This window comes from Desmodus rotundus, chromosome 11, assembly GCF_022682495.2.
Source record: "Desmodus rotundus isolate HL8 chromosome 11, HLdesRot8A.1, whole genome shotgun sequence".
In the NCBI taxonomy this organism is placed as follows: Eukaryota; Metazoa; Chordata; class Mammalia; order Chiroptera; family Phyllostomidae; genus Desmodus; species Desmodus rotundus.
In genome coordinates this window covers 60,681,715-60,704,403 of record NC_071397.1, presented here as the reverse complement: position 1 = coordinate 60,704,403, position 22,689 = coordinate 60,681,715, and the positions used below count along the sequence as shown (strand labels likewise).

Here is a 22,689-nt window from a genome sequence, read left to right as displayed (position 1 = left end):
AGTGTGTGAAAGGGGTGTCATTGCAGGGATAGCTCAGCATCCTTTCTGATTTTTTAAAAATTATTTTTAGGCTTCAGTATTTTGTTAATGAATAGAGGCTATAGAACATAGAGATAATCACCTTGGCTGTGGGGCCAGATGACCTAGGCTGGAATCTTGGGTCTGCCACTTTCTGTTTGACCTTTTGCAAGTCTGACCTTCTCTGTGCCTCAGTTTTCTCACCAGTAAAAGTGGAATAATAATAATAGCACCAACCCATAGGTTTGTTGGGACGATTAAATAAGTTCTCGTGTGTATTTAGTACAAAGAGCTCAATAAATGTTAGTAGTCACAGATCATGTGAACACACCCCTGAGCAGAGCACAGCCCGTGAACTCAGCAGCTGGGAACTGCTGCACAGAGAAGGCCAGGCCAAGGAGGCAGAGACTCTTCATCTGGCCCCTCCAGAGCCGCCCAGTGGGCCGGCTGTCCTTGGCCAGCCACGTTTCTGCTCTGAGCCTAATCTTGCCAGAAGCAGCCCTGAGAAACCACAGCATTTAGCCACTTTGTATGATCCAAGGTCCTCCACACACTCCCCTCAAAGAGCCTCACCCATCCTGGACGAGCCTCTGCTGCCCGAGGATGGAGAGGGAAGCAGGGACCCCTTGAAGGGGAGGCAGTGGTGAGGGGCACAGCATAGACTCCCTCAGCTGGGGGCTCTTGCCAAATGTAGGGCAACCCGTAGACCACTCCCCAACACTGTCACGCAGGGCCACCGGCCAGGCAGAAGATAAGAGCAGGCAGAGTGCATTTTTCTAAAGGGAGAGCCACTGTTCGTCTGATCTCCAAGAACAGGGGAAGGGAACAAGATCTGGCACAAACCGAAGTCTTAAAGTAAATGAGGATGATGCATTTATTTCCCAGGTTTATCCCCAGAGCTAGAGTGGCATCGGGCATACAGTAGGTGTTCAATAAACATTCATTGTCTCTGTGCCTGCCCCCTGCCCCCGGCCACCACGGTGCCCTGTACCATCCTGTTGTCTCTGGTTGTCACGTCCTGGTGTCCCTCCTCCCCTTCCATGTCTCTTTCTCTCAACCTCTTCTCCACAGCCCAGTTCCCATTTGCTCAGGGTGGTGATCACAGGACACCACCCTGAATGAATTGACTTACCACCCTAAGAGTGATGCTTTTTTTTTTAAAAAAAAGGAGATGTTTACTTTCTCCAGCATTCAAGTTGGTAAAACCTCAGGTCCTATGTCTTAAGTATAGGATTTCAAGCAATAGGAGGAAGACACGATTTGGATGGAGAGAGCTATCACTTGCGGTAGAATTGTCCGCCCCATCCCAGTCCATCTGGTCTCCCTGAATGAGGGGACTCCAGGACCTGCCAAAGGGGTCTCAAGGGAGGTCAGCTCCCTGAGTCCCTTGCTGCCTCCTTCAGTGGAGCCCTGGGATGTCCTCGCACCCCAGTTTCAACCACCCTCCTGTCCTTTCTTTTTTATCTCTACCCTAGCCCTTCAATCTCCCGGAATTAGACCCTGATCAGCAGCCTGAGTAATCTGCCAGAGGGGAGGCCCAGACCCTCACTCTCAGCCAGCTCTGAGAAGGCCCTCTCTGCCAGAGCCCTGGCTGCACCCCCAGGAGAGCCCACTAGCTCAGGACTTGTGCATCTCAGGATCTTGGGCGAGATCAGAGGAACGGAGCCTTCCAGCGCCTGCTGCTTTCCACTCTGAGCAAACCAGTAACTACAACCTGAATGTCGATGGTCTCTTTTACAACTTAGAAATATTAGTGAGAACTTGGCCTGATACCCTGAAAATTAGAGTTGTTCACAGTCAACAGCACCCCCTAGAGCTGTAGGATGTTCAGAATCACACAACCACCCAACCTCCGTGCTGTAAAGCTGCTGTAGGATGCAATAGTTGAAATTCATTGTTGGGCCTTTGTGATGCACTGAAGAAAATTTAAATTATTTACCCTTTGTAGGTGCATTAACTCTTTAATGCTCCAAAGATTTCTCCTAATTGGTGCCTTCTTCAGGGTGCTGTATGGAACCATAGATCCCGGAAAGAGACAGCCAGCCTTGTACATTCTCAGCATGGCCACGAGGGAAGGGGGCGGGGAGAATGAGCGGACAGAAGGCAGTGCTGGTATCTCTGAAAGAGGTTTCCCCACTCTGCTTACATCTCCTTGGCTGGAATTTTAGTCACGTGACCATGGGCTGCAAGGGAAGCTGGGGAATTCTTAGTTACTTACCTCTTAGTAACCACAGTCCCAGCTGGAAATCCGGGATTCTATTACAAAGGAAGAAGCTGAAGAAAGATGTTGGGTGGGCAGCTGGCTGTCTCGGCCACGCCTCACAGTCGGACCTGTTGGTTCTTTCCTGCTTCCTCCCCTGGCACTTTGTTTCCTCTCTCCAGCCCCATGACAGGAATAAAACTCACAGCTTTGTGGGGTTTCTTGCTCATATTTGTATCCTCTGCAGCCCCAGAAAAGGGGCCTGCTTGTTCAGGGCAGATGTGTATACTAAGTAGCTATTTACCGAGCACCTGGCCCTCAGAGGTCTGGGGACAGAGAAGAGGGGATGGGAGAAGAAAGGACTCTGAGCCCTCATTGCCCAGGCAGGGCCTCTTTGCATTTGCAGAGTGGAGTTCTACGTGTGCTTTGCTTGAACAAAACTTGCACAGCTAGACACATGTGGAAACTGTGGAAATAAACCGTGCTGAATGGAGTGGCATTGTGTAAAAGTAGGGGAGAAAACCACTGGCCCCTTACCCATTTGTCACCTACCTGCCTGCTGTGGGCCCTCTGGAGGCTATTACATTTTCCCTCTGCCCACGGAACTGCTCAGTATTGCTCTGAAATTGCATCCCAAGTTAAAGCAGTTGGTATTAAGGAATCATACCTCTTTAAGAGGGTTTGACCCACATCCTAAAGCCTGGAAGGAACCTAGAAATGGATTTTCCCCCATGGTGCTAATCAGAATGGATTAAAACCACAGAAGCCAGAAAATAGCATGAGGCTGCAGGCAGGAGAACAGATATCGATGACATGACAAACTTGAATACTTGCCCTGGCCACCTGCTGTCTTGATATATCACACCTATCACCTCTGCCAGTGGCCTTGGAAGGAGTGTATTCACAGGACGTTTCCCTGTTTTATTTTGCTGATACTCTGGTGAAAATTTGAGAGCTCTCTCCTGTCTCTCATCCAAGACATAATCACTAAGAGCTACAAAGAGGTTTCAGATAACAAAAGCATCCTGACTCTTGCTTTTAACAGGACATGCTATAGAATTCCCAAACACAGCTAGGTCCAAGCTTCAGAATCAAGAAACAAAGTAAATCTGACACTGTTGTTACCGCCTAGATGCTTCCCATGGGCTGGAGTTTGCTTCCATAGGGTCCGGCATCGGGTGATGGATAGAGGACTCAGCTGGAAGAAGAAGGGGACGGTGCTCTTTGTGACGTGGGCGGAATGTCTGAAGGGATGGGAAGGCCTCTTCGTTCAGGAGGAGAAGGAGAGTCGGGGGGACTGTGACTCTGGTTGGTCCTGGCCAGCAGATACTTACTGAGCGCAATGTGTAAGGGGATCTGCTCAGGTCCGAGGATGGAGCTGTGTGCAAGACAGACGTGCACCCCGTTCCAGAGAGACGAACATTAACAACCGCACACATTTCATTACAACCGGGACTATTGCTCCTAAGGAAAAGGATGGATGCTATGAAAGAATCAGACAGGGAGGGGTCGCTGAGCCTACTGTGGGGAGTCAGGAAAGGCTTCCCGGAGCAGGAGCAGTGGAGCCAGCTGCACGGGGAGCAGGAGCTGGCCAGGGAGGGGCAGTGGGGAAGAGGGGGGCTGGAGGCTTCCGGGCAGAGATCAAATTGCTTGCCCAGAGGTCACAGTGTCTGTGGAGGCAGAGAAGGAGTCTGGCCCAGCCCGGCCTCACTTCAAGCCTGTGGTTTCTCCTTGTCCCTGGAAGCTCCCTCTCTTCTCATACAGGCAAGTCAGCTGGTCTTGAAGAAATAAAAGAAAAACCTGATTGAAATCTTTTAAAATTAAAATGATTATAATAGAAATAATGAAAAACAACACTGTTTCAAACTGCCTGATGTTGCCCAGATTGTGGGCTCACCTGGGCACCTTCTGCACTCTTCATGGCCTTGTTTCTAGGAAGGGTGCATTCTATGGGGACCAGATAATCAGGAGGAGCTGAGAACAGATCTACCCTCCCCGTTGCCTTCACCCGTCTCCTCCCAAACCAGCTCCAGCTGCCCAGAGAGTCTGAGGCAGCTGAGGAGATTCACAGGCAGCCTGAGGAGGGGCACCAAGGGGTCCCTTTCGGACACTGATGGGCTTTTCTTCAGATTCTTCTTGTCAGTCTCCAGCCCGAAGCTATGGTACACGTCCACTTGATTCTTACAATACTCTTGAGGAACCAGTTGAAGAAACTGAGGCCCCTAGAGAATGATCAGGGCCAGGACAGGGACCAGAAGCCTGGCCGATGACTCTTCATTCGGTGGCTTTGCACTTGGACACAGATGGAGCCCTCAGAAGTGTGAGAAGCACAGAGACACTCACATGGCTGGGGGGCCACAGGGATTTCTGGCTCCCAGCTCACTGCTTATTCCATTCTTCTTGTGACTCTATTGTTAGCTGAAAAGTTTTCTCTGAATTTTGAATGCACAAAAGGAAATTGTGCATGTGCTCGTGAGGATGTGTGAGACGGAGAGAGACCCAGGGACAGCAGCCCAAGTGCCTGTGCTGAGAAAATGTCGGGGGTTGTTTTAAACCCTGATTCATAGTTGTTCTGTTCCTGGGGAATATGAGTTAAGCTTTGGAAATGACAACAACCATCTTCAATCCACTAGCAATTACACATCCACTCACAATTGGCTTTCACTTTTCACACGTCTTGGGCAGCCCCCAGTGAATGGACACGGCCATACACAAAGTTCTCTGCACCAGAGAATGCCGCCTTCCTAAAGTCACTGGGTGAGCGCTTGCATGCTCTGTTCTTTTAGGGGCCAGGTTTTTTCACATCCGTCACATCTTACCAACGTCCAGTCATATATATCTGCCTGGCCTGGCCTGGCCGTGCCAGGCTGCACCCATCTGTCTCCCTGACTCCTTCACAGCAGCGGGAGGCCAGGGCAGGGGACGCTGGTGTATTTATGGTCTCTGTGAGCAGAGACCACTGCAGAGGCTTTACAAACCTGCCCCTGGGCAGTTCCATTCCTCTTCCTTCCAGAGCCAGTGCATGTGCTTTGGAACTCGAGCAACTCCCGAGGTGTGGCGGGCTTTCTGCTGCTTTCTGTCTTGTGTGACTACAGGGCCCCCCAGAAAGGCCCCATCTGGGCCTGGCTGCGGCCTGTCCAGCCTGAACAAGTGGAAAATGCCCGCAGCAAGCACCAGGCTCCAGGAGGGGAGCCACTTTCATTGCACGACCATCGCCCGAGCACCTCCTCTGTAAAGACAACACTCCACCCTTGCTCAAGCCCTGCGCCCTGACCTTGCTCAGGGGAACTTGGGCTCCCGTGGATGAGGCTGTGAACAGGTCTGGCATCTTTCCTTTCTATCAAATACAGGAAATTAGATTTGACCTCTGCTCTGATCCCACTAAAATCATTCTTGGCACCCTAGACTTCCAGCCTTTGTAATCAGAATGTCTATTATCACCCAGATTAATGCTGAAGCTCTGATGGGGTGGGATCCAGAGGTGAACACCATTTTGGCGATGCTTCGTCCCCATGTTGAGTGCAGGTGTCTTTAAAGGCAGTGGAGTCATCTCTAATATGCACACATCAGCATTCAGATGGCTGCAGGGGGCATTAACAGCTTCCCAGCAAAACGCCCAGGGCCACACCACCTTAGGGGCCCCCTTCCCAGTCCAACAGAGAAAGGCAGGGGAAATCTCAAAGTGAATCCAATTCTCAGCCAAACTGCATGTATTGAGGACAGACTCGGAAATGTGATGCTCTGCTTTTCTCAGCACTGATGGAGAACTGTGCTCTTCTCAAGCACCTTTGCAAAGAGGAAGGAAAAAGGGACAGTGGAAAACCACTACACCCCAAGACTGAGAAGAGACACAGATGCTAAGGCTTCTCCCCTTCCAATTTAGGATTATTCTGCAGGAAAGTGGCTTCATTGTTCAGCGCCTACACTTTTTTTCTGGCCTGAAAATAGGATTAAGGATTAGCCATACAAGGCTCTTGTATAAGTTATTTACACTGTTTCTGCAAAGTACACGTAATCATTTTACATGGAATAACCCAGTTTTTACAACCATATATGCTTAGAGCCATGGAGGAGCCAAAGATTACAGACCCTGCAGTGAGTGGCGAGCGTCTTCCCCACTTTGGCCAGGACAGAAGAGAGAGATGCTCAGTTGATGTGTGTGGAGTGAATGGGGGGAAGATGAAGGAGGTCACCTCAAGAGATTAAAATCTGACTGATGTTACAGACAAGTATACACATAATGGAGATGTGAAGCAGACCGGAAAGCATCTTAAGAGAAGAACAAGATTCAGGGATAAAGGTGAAGGAAGGTGACATTCAGCGGGCCAGACACAGGACTGCTGCCTGGGAAGGGGTCTCCCTGGGCTCTGGGGGCAGGGGGAGCTTCTGTGGGAAGGAGGGAGGGTAAATGTCTCATAGACAGAAGCAAAAGCACCAGCCAAAGGTGGAGAAGGGAAGCTAGAGGAACGCTGAGTCACAGCTAGTGTGCAGACATGCACAGCCTTTCTCCATCAAAGGAGGTCAGTTGGGCCACCACCTTGGATTCCAGGGACAGGTGGGGGCAGGTGGCACAGGTAGGAGTGAGGCCCTGATCCTGGTGTCTAATGGTCTCACTCTCCTTGCTCACCCACCCAGCCTCGAGCCCTTCTCCAGACAGGCAGGACGCCAGGCGGCCACGGAGCAGGAACCCGTCCACCTGGACCGTGGAGGATGTGGTCTGGTTTGTGAAAGATGCTGACCCGCAGGCCCTGGGGCCTCATGTGGAGCTCTTCAGAAAGCATGTATGTGTGTGGTGGGCCCGGCCCGGGAGGAGTCGGGGTGGGAAGAGGCATGGGAGGAGGGTGAGGTTCAGGGAGCTTAGGGCTGGGGGAGGGGAATGGCTGAACTAAGTTCTGGGCGACACTCAGGGAGGCCAGTTGGAACTACAGGCTTCTCAGAGCACAGCAACCACTTAGTTTGTTTTAAAGGGCTATTTATCCCATCTGTTCCATCATTTTGGCCTTTAACAGGAGTGCCTGTTTTCCTTCCCATCCATCCATCCATCCATCTGTGCATTCACCAAATATTTATAGCCTATCTACGGCGTGTCGGGCGAACCGTATTAGGGTCTAGTCCTAAGCTATTTGTGGATTAAATGAGAAGATGCACACGCAGAGTGTAAGCGTGGTGCCTGACTTGGAGCGAGCCTCTGGTCAGCAGGCATTCCCATCATTGTCTAGGAGATTCTGAGATATATAAAGACAGTAAATGAAAAAAAAGTAAGAATTAATACTTTACCTGCCAACCTTACTATGTAAGTTTTCCACTTCTGCTATAATGAGTTACCACAAATATAGTAGCTTAAAACAACACATTGAGAAAATTTTTAATTAAATTCATTGGGGTGACATTGGTTAATAAGATTATATAGTTTTCAAGTGTACATTTCTATAATACATCATCTGTATGTTGCATTGTGTCTTCACCACCCGAAGTCAAGTCTCCTTTTGTTATCATATATTTGACCCGCTTGACCCTCCTCTACCTCCCCCCAACCCAAAACAACACAACTTCGGTAATTTAGAACTCAGTGGGTCAGAAGTCTGACCGGGGTCTCATGGGCTGAGGTCCAGGTGCCGTCAGGGCTGACATTCTTTCTGGAGAATTTTGGGAGAACTCATTTCCTTGACTTTTCCAGCATCTAGACCCACCCTCATTTCTTGGCTCGTAGCCCCTCATCCTGATCCTCAAAGCCACAGCATTAAGCGGGGTCCTTCCACGTTTACGGACCCTGTGGTTGCATAGCCTCCTCCACCCCTGATCATCCAAGATACTCTCCCTGTTATAAAGTCAGTGATTGGCAGCCTTAATTCCACCTGCAAACATAGTTTCCTTTTGCCAGGTAACCTAACAGATTCATAGGTTTCAGGGATTAGGATATAGCCATTTTGGGAAAAAAGGAGAGGGAACATTCTTCTGCCTACGGCAGTTACCATTAATTTTTTCCTGCCTATCATTTTATTTAGTGATCCTGTCGTAGAAATCATACTCAGATCTGGGGAGGATCCTATCTAACCCGACACTCACATTTTATTAGGGGTGTATTTGACCTCACCTAACAGTGGGGCCTTGGGAGCAACGACCACAGGGTGGGTTATGTTTAGACAGAGCTGGGTGGGAGGAGCCTGTCTCTCTTCCAGAGTGATGGGCATGGTGAACATCTAGGGGGTGGGGTAAAGAGAGACCTCACGCAATGAGGCCTTTGGGAGGGCTCACAGATGAGATTTGTGCCCTCCGACATTTTGCCAAGGACATGGAGAGTGTGACACGGAGTCAGCGCTTCATCAGTAACTGGAGGGCTGGCGAGGGGAAGGAGAGGGAACTGCAACTCAAAATGTCCATCTCCAGTGACCTGAAAATAACACTAGGTTAATGAGGAAGCCCAGCCCTAGCAGGTCCACGAGTTCAACAGGATGAATGAATGGGAGCAATGCTGGGACCTCTCGGACTGGCATTCCTTTAGTAGTTCTCTGTGCCAAACCCTGGGGTTCAGCAGGGGCGTCCTATAATTGTATGCCACCCAGCATTACTGACAGGGCGCCCAAGACACCTGAACTCCCTCACAGAGTGTAATTAGCAGTCTAGTAATCGGCTGAAGGCAGGTGGGCTTAGAAACAAGAGATTAGGGTGATGGGTGGAAGCCAGGGCCTTACACCGGCACCTGGAATGGAAAGGGAGCCCCTAGTTTCAGGGTCTGGTGGATGACCCTTTGTCTAAGTTCAGGCCACTATAACAATGTGCCAGAGACCCGTCGGCTTCTGAACAATACCAACTCACTTCTCAGTTCTGGAGGCTGGAAGCCCACCATCAGCCTGGGCTGCTTCTGGTGAGAGCCCTCTTCCGGGCTGCAGACCGCCATTCTCTTGTTGTTCAAGGACACTGCTCCCAGTCACAAGGGCTCCACCATCACGGCCTAATTATCCCCCAAAGTCACCGCCTATCGGAGGCTAGGATGTCAACACATGAATGGGGGAGGGGCATACATTCTGTCCATCACACACGTCTTGCTCATTTAGCCCTAGTTTGATGAGGAGGTGAACATCATACATGGGATATTGGGACCATGTGGAAGTATGATTCTTTCAATCAGGATAGAGGAGGAATATGAAAGGGCCGGTGTGTTAAAGTACCCCAAGGAGATGATGGGAAGAGAAGTGTGTAGTATTTTTGCTTTGTCTTCTAAAGAAGGCCTGGTCTTCGGACTAAGAATGTGCATCTGAGGAGATCCGTGTTCCGTCCCTCATCCCCTGACGCCCTGAGCCGCAGCCACTGTTGGTTTCCGCTGCTGTCTTCTGCATTTCCTTTGTTCTGACCCTGTCCCTCCAGGAGATCGATGGCAACGCCCTCTTGTTGCTGAAGAGTGACGTGGCTATGAAATACCTGGGCCTGAAGCTGGGACCTGCACTGAAACTCTGCTACCACATCGACAGACTGAAGCAGGCCAAGTTCTGAAGGTTTTTAAAAGACAGGAGCCAAATCCAGACAGCGCATCTCAAGTTTATCTTCTGCCTTACCAACATCCAGCCGCCATCACAAAGTAGATTCTCTTCTTAAAAACAACAGCCCCAGAGATGTGGTCTTTTTATAAAACTCATGCATCTCTGCCTTTTCAAATATTTAGCCCGGTCCTTTTGAAAGGCTCCTTGGTGTTAATGATTTGCCAAAAAATGACAAAAATGCCTATTATCTGTAACATTCCTGATAGGGTGGTTGCTGTTAGAGTGGGTCCTATTTTTACAAAGGAAGATGGGGAACCGAATGCTCTTGCCCAAGGAGAAGAACCCTGGGGGGTTCCAAGGATGTGAGCAGAACCTGTGTCTCTGCAGGCCTTGCGGGGACGCCCACCACAGCACCCCCTGTCTTTGACTCCAACCCACGGACCTCTCATTGTGAGCCTTGCCTGATTCAGCTCTAGAAGCTGTCTTCTAAGATAAATGCCTCACCTTGCACTATCTGGAAAACTTGAATTCTTTTGCTCTCTGAAGGAGAAGAAAAAAATCTTTTCTATTCCCAGTTTTCTGAAGTACTGTGTTATCCCACTAGAGGGCAGACTGCCAATGAAATTTCAGGACTCACTGCTGTAGCCTGAGGATTCGGTACTCAATAGATGGGTTAGGGTTTCCGTGAACAAGATCTAGCCCACACAGATGTAGGGAATTTATTTCACGGTCAGCACCACAGATTGTGACTGGGGAAGACCCAATTACCTCCCAAAGGTAACTGGAAAGAAATCGTCTCCTAGGAGGTTCTAGTTCATATCCAATCATTATTACTGACTGAGATGTATAAGCAGCAAGAGCAAGAATTTGGAAGTACATTCTCCCCAGATGGGCCTTTGGAGTTTCTTCCCTTCCAGAATCCTCACTGAGGTGTCAGTATGTTGGCACGCTGAAGAGTCTTAGTGACATTTAGCCATGGGTGTTTCTTTAAAAAAGAAGAAAAATGTCTCAACTAAGCTTTGAAATGTGAAAGTGTTGATTTCTAGTTACCTTGCTAGATTATGTAGTTGTATGTGTGGCTAATTTTTCTAGTTCTCAAAAAATACACAGACATGCTATTATTGGGTTTAATTCCGTTTACAAGTAGGTTTTCCTTCTTTACCATGGACTAATACAAAAAAAAGTTGATTTTCTACCCCTTTGCAGCTGTGCCAGGGAAGGACAATACCTCCACAATTTACTGGGCAGAAGAACAACTTTGTCTCCATTCTTCTTATCCCTATCCTTCCTCTCTTTTCCTCTCTCTTTTTTTCCTTCCTTTTTCACGGAACAGAAAACACACCTTCCAAATGAATTCACCTTTGTCACGGACCTATCTCTTCCTTAAAAAACATCCGTAGTGTTGGCAGCGAGGAGATAAAGACCAGACTCGCCATCTGGAGAGTGAGCATGAAAAAGAAGCTCAAGCGCTTTCCTTGGCCCAAACACAAGTTAGAAAAGGCACAGCTACCTGCGGGATGCAGCCTGCACAGGGGTCTCCGCTGGAGAGTGGACAGGGTGGGGTTTCAGCTCCCCCACCTCCGCCACCAAGGGCCAGTGTGCAGGGCGTGGCCTCTACAAGCCTGAGGGCAGCCCTGGGTGGATTTGCAGGTAGGTCCCCCGTACAGCGGTTAGGACTTAGATGACGACCGTAAGAAATACTCCACACCATGCTATGTGAGGTCCGGAAACTCCAGGACGACCCGTTTCTCACCCCTCCCTTTCTGCTCAACCCTCTGAAACTCGTGGTGCCTCTTCCATCAACATATACCTCATTGAGAGACTTTCAGAGTTTCCTACCCACCCTCACACGAGCACCTCCCTCACTACACAAACACAACACCGTGCCCCCGAATTAAAATCATCCTCACACAATGTCAAAGAGACCCTTTGAGTAGGTTTCAGGGGAGAGAGATGTTCCCATCTCAAGTCTCAGAGAAAACTGGACCTCGTCCGTGTGTTACTGCTCTCACGGAGGTGCTGTCTCACTTTGCATTAAACTTTAAGCAGGACAGATTGCCGAAGCCACGATATTTAAGGTTTGACTTTTTAAAAATCTTGTGACTCTTAAAACGAATGCTGCCGTTTTGGAGAATAGCCCAGGGAGGAAATTCTTCCTTGTCTGTTTTGCGCTGGAATGCAATTAGCCAACCAAATTATTGTAGCAATACTGCAATTATAATTAATTTTCACCCCTTTCAAAAATCTTGTCAAACCAGGCAGCTAAAAAGCTTAGCAAATGCAAAACTTGCCAGGCCATTTCCTCTAAACAGCCCTTCGAGAGTCAGGCCATGCGTGTCGCTCCTGTCTACATGTGGGCTTGCTCGGGGGCCTCGCGTGTGTACAGTTAGGGTGGCTGTCATTCCGCTACAGTAGCTTTGCTTCAGATTGTGACAAATAATGCTATTCGTTTTGCGTAATTCCAAAATAGAGATAGTGTGTGTGTGTGTGTGTTCACGTCCCATTCATTTTCAATTATAGTTTTCTGTTAAACACTTAAAAAAAAAATCTAGAGACAAGTCTATTGCCTAATGAGTTTTAAATATTTCCTGAAGCACATTATTCCTTTGGTGAAGACTTCAGGTAAAAGATGTGGGGGTGTGCGTGTGTGTGTTTGTGTGTTTCCTGACACTGTAGTTGAAAAGCCTTAGGAAATGGCTGGGAGTATGTCAGCTGTTGTATTTGCTTGGTTCTTTAAATATGCCTCCCCAGCTTTGTAACACAAGAGACAGAACCTGCTCTAGGCTGTTCCTACTAGGTATACCCTCTAACGCCAGCAGGGTGCGCCCTGGAGGCAGCTGGGGGCTTCTCTGCGGACCCAACTCAGGCAAAGACAGGCTCACTGCTACTGAGGGGAGAGGCCTAGCCAGGGAGAGCTGTGGGCAGGGAGTCCCAATCTTCACACCTGTTCACTGCCTGCTAGTGCGTACACCGGGCTCCTATTGTTTCCCTTCAGCAGGGCTGCTGAGCTTTTCTCCTTTCAGTAGGAAAAAGGAGTGAAGAGCTCCTCAGGAGAACCAACTGTGATACTGAAATCCGTTGCAAAGGCCGAGCTCAGGCTGGTTTGCTCGGGAAGGAAATCAGTGAGGGAGGGAAGACAAAACTATACATTTCTTAGGAAGACAGGAAAAGAGCTCCTCTTCTAACAGTCCCAACCCTTTAAGCTGCAATAACCTATTTTTGTATTTTACATCCTGTATGAAATATTTCTTGCTTTTTAAAAATTAACATTATTTTAAAATTGTTTTTGAAATTGTTTTAGGAGAATTTTGGCATATCTCTGAAGACAATTGGAAATGCCCAGAGGTGGCTAGGGACTTGAGTTTAGACATTGTCAGGCCTTGAACGATGAAACCATCATGCTTCCCTTCTGCCAGGCCTTCCTGCGTGGGGGCTGGAGAAGGGCTCCTCTGCAACGGCGATTAGGGCATTAGACGACTGAGGACATTTGGCTCTTTTTCTTTTAATCTCAGATAACAAGACATGGGGTTGTGCAGGAGTAGAACATTTTTTTAAACTGCAACATTTTGTTAAGGAGAAGGGTGAAAACCTGCCGGTGGGTTTGGTTTATTTTTTGTCATAAAGACACTGCAAGACCTGAACGGAGTTGTCCTGCCGTGTGCGTGTCCCCTCGGCAGGGGGAGACTGTGCTGACAGGCAGGCCCGGAGGTGAACCCAGCAGGTGGTCAGACAGGTAGAGGCACAGGCATTCCCGTCGACGTCTTGTGATGTCACTCTGGCAGCAACACCCCGCTACTACACTCAACACCTGGCACCCGAGCTCTGGCCCGACCCCTGGCTGTGCCACCGGCCAGAGCACTGGGACCTCAGCCTCCAGGGCGTCCTCCCTCCTAATCGAAGATGATTCCTTCACAGGCGATTGGAAGCTGGATTTTTGGAAATGTAGCATTTATTTGAAAGAGAATCGCTCTTATTTATCGCCACCAGTTAAATATGACGGAAACATGTCTGCTAACAATTTGCTTTGTGTAATTTGTTCTAATGCTAATAGGCAACAGCTGGGACACTTCCTGTGGTGAATTCCTGTGTGGTTACAGTGGTATGATCACACATGGACTTCACCAAAACGCTGTGCTTGAGAAGAAAGCTCACGCCGGCTCTCCCAGGCTTCGGGACAATTCCCCTGAGTCGCAAAAGCACGTTTTTACAGGAGGATTTGCTTTTCTTCACTCCCTGCTTTCTCACGCAGGGCCCTGGACCTTAAAGTCCTACAGAAAGAACCTGGGGGTTCTCCTCGCACTTAGCACTGAGTTTGATTTCCCTCTGGGGGAAAAAACAGCACACAGAGCTTCAGAAAGACACCTTCCTCCAGGTCAGTGTGCTGTACCAACGTCGATATTGAGAGGATGGGGCGTGAGATGAGTAGAGACACGCTCAAGAGCCAAGAACTGGCCTGGCAGCTGATTATATAATGATGTCAGACTGTGTGGGGACAAAGCATCTTTCTGCCCGCAGGGTCTAAATATACACTTTGACTTGCTCTGAGCTGCCAGCCCACCATGCTCTGTCTGCTCTGTAGCTTGACCGACTGACCTGAGCCTTAGAGGTGGTCCCATGCCCTAGAGGCTTACTGTAAAGACCGACAGAAATCTTCTGTTGGAGCCTACTCTGAAACACAGCCAAAGCCTTGCTTCTCCAAACAGCTCGCTATGAAATCGCAGACCCTCCCTGGGTGTCATTTCACAGCAAGCATGTGTGACAGGAGGCTACCTCCATCATCCGTGTAGCATCCTCCCGTGTCAGGAAGGCTCTGCCTCCCCATCGAGGTACTGGAATGCCTTCCCCACAGCCCTGAGAAGTGGCTCAGCCTGACCACTTCCCGTCAGGAGGAGTTCACTCCCAGAGGAAGTGGTTTATTTCTTTGTTGGACAGCTCTGGTTGTGAAAAAGTTTTTTCTCAGGGACACACAGATGTCTGTGAATCAGACACAGACGTTTGAGATGAAGCCAACTCTGCAATCTTTCTCTTTTTAACGGAGCTTGTCCAGGCAGCAACCACACCTGTAATACACACTGACATCGGCAAGTAGATCCCAGCTCTGCTGCATTAGGATGAGGGAGCAGACACTCGATACAAATGTGGCCACTAGCAAAATTTTTGTGGCCTCGTACACACACACAGAAAGGGTGGCCTGGAGAATTTTCAGTGCAGTTGTAAATCTGGCTTCACATAAGCATGCGATAACGTTACATAAGTTTACGTGAATGAATCTCTAAGGCCATGTGCCTTCCAGTTGTTAAACTGGGAAAAAGTGCTGTGACCCATCGAAGCCCTGTCTCTTAATTGTACTCATTGGTGATACAATGAGCGAAGGAAGCTTTAGTTTAGAAAAAAGCAGGTTATGATTGGTGATAGGCGAGTAGACATGGTCTTTTGTGAATTTATGAAAGTTACATAGTGGATGAACCCCCAGCCCAAGTTAGATGCCACGCTTGTGTGTGACCGAGCGTGAACTGGAGTGAATGCCACAGGGAGTGGAGACTGGGGAAGGTTCTGGAAGGGATTGCCAAAGGAGATTTTGCTTTCGAGAGCATTCTATTTATTCAGAAGAACTACCTAGCAATGATTTAGAAATCAGACCCCAAAGTACACCAAGTGTGTAGTATGTGTAGCTTACTTAGATCAATTTCTGGAGCACAGTCTCTATGAAAATACTGAGATCTCGGTACTTGGAACAAGTAGATACTGAGATCTCCAGCACTTTGGCTAACAACCACCATATAAAAGGCATCTCATTAATATTCATTGGCTGACTGAATAAATGAATGCTTGACCAGTTTGCATATTTTCTCCAAAAAGCCACTAGTCCTGTTTTGAACCCCATTATCTTTATTGAAAGGAAATTGCCAAAGGCACAGACCAAGAGAAGGGCACAAGACCTTACCCTTTCCACTGGCTCTCCAGGCACTCGAATAGGTCAACCTCCAGAGTCACCAACTTACATTTCACTCCTGTCTTTTTGTCTTAAAATCTCACATTCTGATTGGCCTAGTGCTCTACTGCAAGCATTAGAGAGTAACAATGGATTGTTTACAACTTTAATTTTAAAACTTCTTTTCCTTTTCCTCTCAATCCATGATGCCTCTCAGAAATGAGCAATTTCCATCAGCTGGTTAACTGCAGGAGGGCACACGATTCTCTGAAAGGGGCAGAGGGCACTTTCCGTGAACCCTGCACTCCCTGTATCTCGCTCCCCTGGGGGGGCAGGCCAGCCCAGGTGGGCTGCCCGGAAAGCTGCTCTCTCTCACACCTGCTGAGGTGGGAGGTGGGGCGACTGAGAATGCGCAGCCCACAGGGGATGGGTGGATGAGAACTTTCCTGGTCCTTTTCCATTCTTTACTCATCTCCTCCCTGGAAAGCAGATTTGAAAATATCAGGGGCTTCCCTTTTCTCCCCAAACAGTTACATAGAGATTTTGAGCATAAAGTCATATGACCAAATGTTTTTCGTAAGCACACCAAAACTTAGAGTGTTTTACCCTCAAAGAAATCACCTCAAAAGCCCGAGGGTGTGCTCCAAGGATGTTGTCATTGTTCTGAATATTTTTAGTACATGTCCTTTGGAGTCATCTTTAGAAGCTAGGACACATTCTTTTCCAAGCATTATTGGAAGCCCCTTGTGCTCATGTGAGGGTGCGCTTTTTCTCTCTGGAGCAGGCCAGGGCCACTGGGGTGCGTGTGGTGGACAGCACAGGTGAAAAGTGATGTGCCTCCATACCCATCTGCTCGTCTTTTCCTTGTGTGTTTCCTTCCCGGGCTCAAATGGTTTGCACAACAATAGCTGCAATTAATTTGTTAATTTAAGTATCTGAGGCAGGTATCAGTATAAAGAGCTGCGATGTACAGACTACTTTGAAGGGCGATATCATGTGGATATATAACATTAACCAAGTTCATTTTAAAGTAATCTCATTCTGTATCTTTAGGCATTGTAAGCCGAGGATACTGTGATGTTTGAAATACACAGAGACAGCCTTCATACTTAGAGTTCTAGAATCCCAGAGGAATTGGGAGGATGCAGCCTTGAAGGACACCTGGAGAGTTCACCTCCTATGTAGAACGTTCTCCACCCTATCTCCCATGGGTCCCACACTACGTGGTAGGGGCAGATTATGGTGCGATGTAAAAGAAGCAAGCTCTCTAAGTTACCATATGCCCATCTCCTCACTGGGAAGATGAGGGCCGTCCAGATGACCTTTAAAGGCATTTCCAGCTCAGTTACTTTCAGCAAAGGCCAGTGCGGCTCTTGGTTCCTTGCTCTTCTGTTTCATGACTTCCAGGTTCTTCCTCTCCTCCTGCCTGACCTCATCTAGATACTTTACCCTCTTCTCTCGCAGGCCCATAACTCCTCCTCAAAGCAGTACAAGCAGCACCTTGCTGTCTCTTCTCATTATTTTTTACTTTCCATTTCTTTCTTTCCTCTTGTTTCTTTGTGTCCTCTTTTCTGTTTTTCTCCATTCCACTAACTCAGATGCCTTTTGGGAAGGAGAAGAGATAGGGAGAGAACTAAAGAATTTGCAGGTTGTCTCCTCTCTCCCTGGCCTGGCAGTCCTGACCCCGGCCTGCCCTCCACTGTCTTGCTGTCACCTGCCCACAGCTTTCCTGGGCTCTGTCAGACTTCCAGCCCAAGCTCCATTTGTTCTTTTCATTTCTGAGGTCTAGTGCTCGCAGTCTGTCCTTGAGTTTGGGAACAAGAGTGTTCTTCCTTTTAAATGTTTCATTCTGTGACTCACCCTGACAGTTCACAAATACCCCTCATCAACCTTCCTCAAGCACAAGCCCAAATGCCCGTCCCACTAGGTGTCCCTCCTCCTTTAGCCCTGAACGTCAAGAGTCTAGTGACCTGGAGCCAATCTGACATACCTCTTGAGAAGCATGAGTTGTTTTTCCCAGCTGTGCTGCCTCCTACGACCTGTGTGGGGTCACTCTCATGTCCAGTAGCAGCTCTGGCTGCTCTGTCGTTCTTTATAGAACATGTAGCTTTGTCCAAACCCACTTAGAACTGACTGCACCTATCAGTGACCAGGCCAGGCTGGAGCCTCATTTACATGAGGAGGGTCCAGCCAGGATCAAAGATGAAGGCTAATTACAATGTCAGAAGCATTTCCGGGCAAGGTTTTGTTTTCGGACTTCACAATTCTGCTGTGCAGTATTAAGTGTCTTGTGACCGAGCAAGGGAAGAAGATGATGTATTTCCCAAAAGAAAATGTGGTTTAGAAGAGGGAAAAAGGCAGCAAAAATTTGGAAAGAGGATGCTCTATTTCTGGCCTTTACCCAGCACAATCACACCCCCTCAAGGTCTTTCTAGAAGTCAAACTTGTTTCCGTCTCAGGAACAGAAAATGTTTCTGCCCAAGTGTGAGAGAGTTTGGAATACTTTGATTTCTTTCATTATCCATTGTGTTTTAAACCACAATATTGAATTTGCTGTCATTTTTTCAGCTATATCTTGGATCACTTGAGGATTCTTTTTTAGATGAGCTCCTCTCATCCAGAAATTTTGAAATATCAGTTACTTCATATAGCAGATATTCCCATCTTACAAACTCGGTCGATTAGATTGTTTCTCTTCTGTAAATACCTAGAAGTGATTTTATTAATATAAAGATTTTATACTTTAAGTGCATTTGTAGATAAATTTTACTTTTTATTCCATACATACAAGAAAACAAAATAAATGATGTTAAAGAAACATTTCATCTTAATTGTCTTCTGTTGCCTTTTTCTCCTTACATTAACAGTAAAATCTTTTTGCTAATTAAGTGCCACTGTAGCTTCATGAAGCGTCATGAGGCCGAAAGGTTTTTGTGTTACTAGCCATGCTGGGCTGCGATCACCTGACAAGGCTCTTGCTAAGTAATGAGGGCATCTCAGTAAGTGAAAACCCATGTTCTCTTAAGTTTCTGAGGTTGAAGGCTGATGATTGAGATGTTATGCCTTTTGTTTGGGAGCTAAGGGGTTTCTTTTCAGATTCTTCTTTTAACACCGCCTTAGTCAATCTCATGTTTCCACCTTTTTATGCCACCTCCACCCCTGATATGCCCAGGCAGGAGGCTTTCTGGTCTCTGTGCGTCTGGGAGAGGGGCAGCGGCACCCATTCCCCAGGATGCTTCTGTCTTTAATGGGCACTGCATGGAAGAGCCGGGAACCCAGGGTGCAAACAGGTCGCCTCCTCATCTCGGGGGGAGAACAACAGGGTTGGCCACATCTTCTTTCTCTACCGAGATGGTCTCCCCTCTCTTCTAAGGAAAGGTTTTTAAGGAATGTGTGTGCGCATACACATGTGCGTGTTTATGGACGGGTCTGGGAATCTGAGACAAGGGCCACCCAGCGAAAGGCTGCACATCATTTGCTTGTCTAAGGCATGTGTGCGTGAAGGGCCTGGTGTATGTGCTGCTGGTGTTCTCATTACTTGAAAATCCATTGTGCTTTCACTTTTCATGGACGCAATGTAATTCTGGAACCTTACTTCAACTCCACGATTTATTTAGAAGTGCTGCGGGGGTGTGGGACTCTGAGCTTAGGAAATAGTGTAGTGTTAGGGCCTAGTTTTTAGTTTTTGTTGTTGTTTTGTAAGTACCGGTGGATCTAATTTTGCAGACCAGAGATCAGTGAATAGAACTCATTGTAATGGGAAACAGCATTTACATTGGAGAGAAAGAGCCATAAACTCTGTCACCTGGGGGAAGAGCCTCTCCTTAATTTTTGCTCTTTGCAAGCATGATGTAATCAGTGTTCCCTAATATTGGGACAATCCTCTCACCTCGAAGTTTTCCTGTGTAATTGTGTCCCATAATGGGAAACTACAATAGGCAATTTGGTTCTGTAATTCAGTTTGCAAAGCATGCAAACATAAGATAACCAGGTTAGATGCAAATAGGCATTACACTAAGGTACGAAAACCACGGGGGAGAAAAGATGCTGTGTCCATAACTTAGAAACAACCTGAGTTTTATTCCTCATGTGCCTCAAAATGTAGAGTTTGTTAAAGTATTTATCCTCCAGTTGGACTTCGTCACGTACCGTTTATTCAGATGCATTATCTGCGTATGAACATACACATATTTCTACTGCATATACTTACAAATATCGCATTTGCAATAAGCAGGCGCCACGCGAAGAATGTTCTTCAGGAGTTGATGTGCTCATTTTCTCTTCTTTTACAGTGTACAGTGTTTTAACGAATGGACTATTATATATAAGACACCATGTCAAAATGTGCTTTTAACTTTTCAAAGCCTTTTTGTTATTGTTTGTAACTTTTTCCTTTGGGTCAATTCTTTCATTATTTAGAGGCCTGTTTTTAATGTATTCCTGTAAACAGTGATTGGTGGGCACACTACAGTCAGATATGTGCAGCTTCATGAAATGCACACTACTGGCCTTAATGGTTTTAATATTTTGGTGTGTTTGTTTTTAATTTTTGATGTAGGTTTTTTTTTCTAGTACAGTGTATCCTGGGCCTGAGAATGATTCGGTAAAATTTCTAAATCTTAAGATTCCAAGACAGTGCAGTATCTTCTGTTCATGTTGTAAACAGTATTTCTGTATTTTTAGTAAAGAATGGAATTTATATGAGCCTGTGTATGTTTTACCTGATCAACTTTTGGTGTTCATTATTTCCCTAGACTAGTTCTCTCCAGGAGAGAGCAAGGAAAAGCCTTTCAAAGGAGATCCTTTGAGGCCTCAAAGGCCTGGTTTGCAGCTGCCTGGGCGGCCTGCAGGGTGGCCAGGCCAATAGGCTGGCTCAGGAGTGACCTGTTACAGGGGCCCAGGGCTCTCTACAGATTGACTACACTTCCTGTCTCCCTGACCTCCCTGCTTGGGCCTGTGACTACAAAGAGGCAGCCCAGGCAGGGCAGGAACCTGACATTGGATCAGCGCCCCCAGGTGAGTAGCAGCCTAGGGTCATCATCTTGGACCAGCGTCTCATCTGGAATCTCCTTCCTGGTCAGTCATCAGGGATAAGGGCCATCTCCTGTGGTGATCTGGAAGATTAAAATAAATTGCAATACCCGGAAAAGCCTCTCAAATGGTGTCTATTGAATCTGGAATCCTGTTCCAGGCTGTTTATTCCCAGCAATTGACTGGGACTGTAGCAGAAACCATGATTGCTCCTGGTTTCTGATCCTGCTCCCAGCCTGACCAGTTCCCCACTTGGAGGCCTCCATCCTGACCCTGGGGTTGTGCCGTGATCCTCAGCAAAGGCAGTGGGTTCTCAATGAAGCCACTGGGGGTGGAGGCAGGGACCCTCCTGAACCAGTGCCCACTGAGCTAAGGCCAGCAAGGAACACCTGGGACGGCTCAGGGAGAGTTGGGTGCAGGCCTCCAATGCCTTCTCTCACTACCTGTCCTTGGTTTGCTTAAAACTAAATAGACCTGGAAACATTGGCCTTGCTATTTGCCCTGCCCTGAACAAAACCATTTCCAAGCTTATCTCTCCCCTCTCTTCCAGCATAGGTCCAAACTAGGTGGCCTTTCTCATATGTCCATGAAGTCTCTGAGCCACCCGGGACACCCACCTGCAAGTGCCCTCGAGCACCCAAGTCCTGGGATCACTTCTCTGAGCCTCGTCTCCTCCAACAGTTAACACCAGCTCAGCTAACTCAGCTTCAATGATCTTGTCTTTGTTGTTGTACTAATTACATAAGGCCCAGAGGGAAAGAAATCTCAAAGTCAGTGTTATATATACTCCTGTCTTTTTTTCCCTGTCAAATCTGAACATAGATTTGGCCACCTGAACACTGACCTGGAGAGGAAGGGGGGCCCCACGATGCAGGGAGGATCTGGTCCCGGATTAAAGCAATCGTGTGGTGTGAAGCAGGTGTCATTGAAGGGCAGGAACAGCACAGCTAGCATGCACGGTCACATGTGAAGCTGGCGTACAGGCATGTACACACCTGAATGTGTGTATGTACATGTACTGCCCCACCTCATTTCCTGTTTCTTAGGGCCAGGAGGTAGATTGTGTCAGAAGCCACAAACCTGGGTTTTAGTCCTGCTTTTCCCACTGAGCTGCCGAGGGCAGGGGGCAAGTCACTTACCTATCCAGACCCCAGGGAGTTGGACTAGTGGAGGTCCATGGTCCCCCATGTCCCCACCCTGGCCCCCTCCAATAGCCCATGGATCTGTGGCTTAGCCATAGAACAGACCATTTAAGACTGGACTCTATTTTCCATGATCTTGAGAGCCCGGAGCTGGTAGAGCCATTAGGGGCCCATCGGGAAGAGAGGAGATTATTTAGCTGAGACCAAGATGACGGCCTACCTCAGGGATCTCTCTCCTAAGAATCTACAAGGGAAAGTAGTTCTTAAGAACAGAATGGAGTTGATTTTCACAGGCTATTTGCCAGAAGGGAGAATTTCCTACATCCTATGTGAACCGCTGTTGAAGAGCCACTGTTCCGTTCTAGGAATCTAAAGCGCCGTCACACACGCTGGGCGTGTGCAGATCTCGCCTTCTGATCTCCGGTTAAGAACGTCCATTCATTTCAGTGCTCAATGAACTTGCATATTTTCCCATTACCCTTTTCATAAAAAAGTCATTTTTTAAGTGGAATTGCTTTTTCTCCTTGAACTCTTTACCAAGGTTGATTCAATATCCACCTAGGAGTGGCTCCTAATTTATCATTAACCTATTAGTGGAAGCAATAAAAAACACTGAAAGGCAAAGGCTACTGAAAGGAGAAGTGTTTCTGTAAAACCCCCGGGTTGGGAGGTGGGGGACTAGGGGATCTGACAGAAGCTCTGTTGCTCTTTTCAGACTAACAGGTTTGGCAAGAGGTTTCTGTTAGCAGCAGTTAATCAGCGAATCCCATTACTTAATGAGGTTATCACTCTTAGCAAAAGCTGCAAATTACAGTTTCTTTTTCTCCAGGCTGAAGATAACATCCTTAAAATTTTGCATTTACAAGTAGTATCTCCTTAGCAGAAAAT

The 22,689-nt window shown here is 47.6% G+C and overlaps 1 protein-coding gene across 7 annotated transcripts in view; it reads left to right on the top strand.

The window, feature by feature from the left end:
* The window catches only part of SCML4 (Scm polycomb group protein like 4), a 98,329-nt gene extending 83,401 nt beyond the window's left edge, over positions 1–14,928 (top strand). For 6 of the 7 annotated variants that reach the window (XM_045188653.2, XM_024552157.3, XM_045188654.3 and 3 more), the window contains 2 exons: positions 6,854–6,999; positions 9,584–14,928. In XM_045188653.2, coding sequence (XP_045044588.2) covers positions 6,854–6,999; positions 9,584–9,709 — 272 coding nt within the window. In that variant the 3' untranslated portion in view covers positions 9,710–14,928. The remainder of the gene's footprint in view (positions 1–6,853; positions 7,000–9,583) is intronic. The other variant, XR_006654179.3, reaches the window with a different exon arrangement.
* The last annotated feature ends 7,761 nt before the right edge of the window (positions 14,929–22,689 follow it).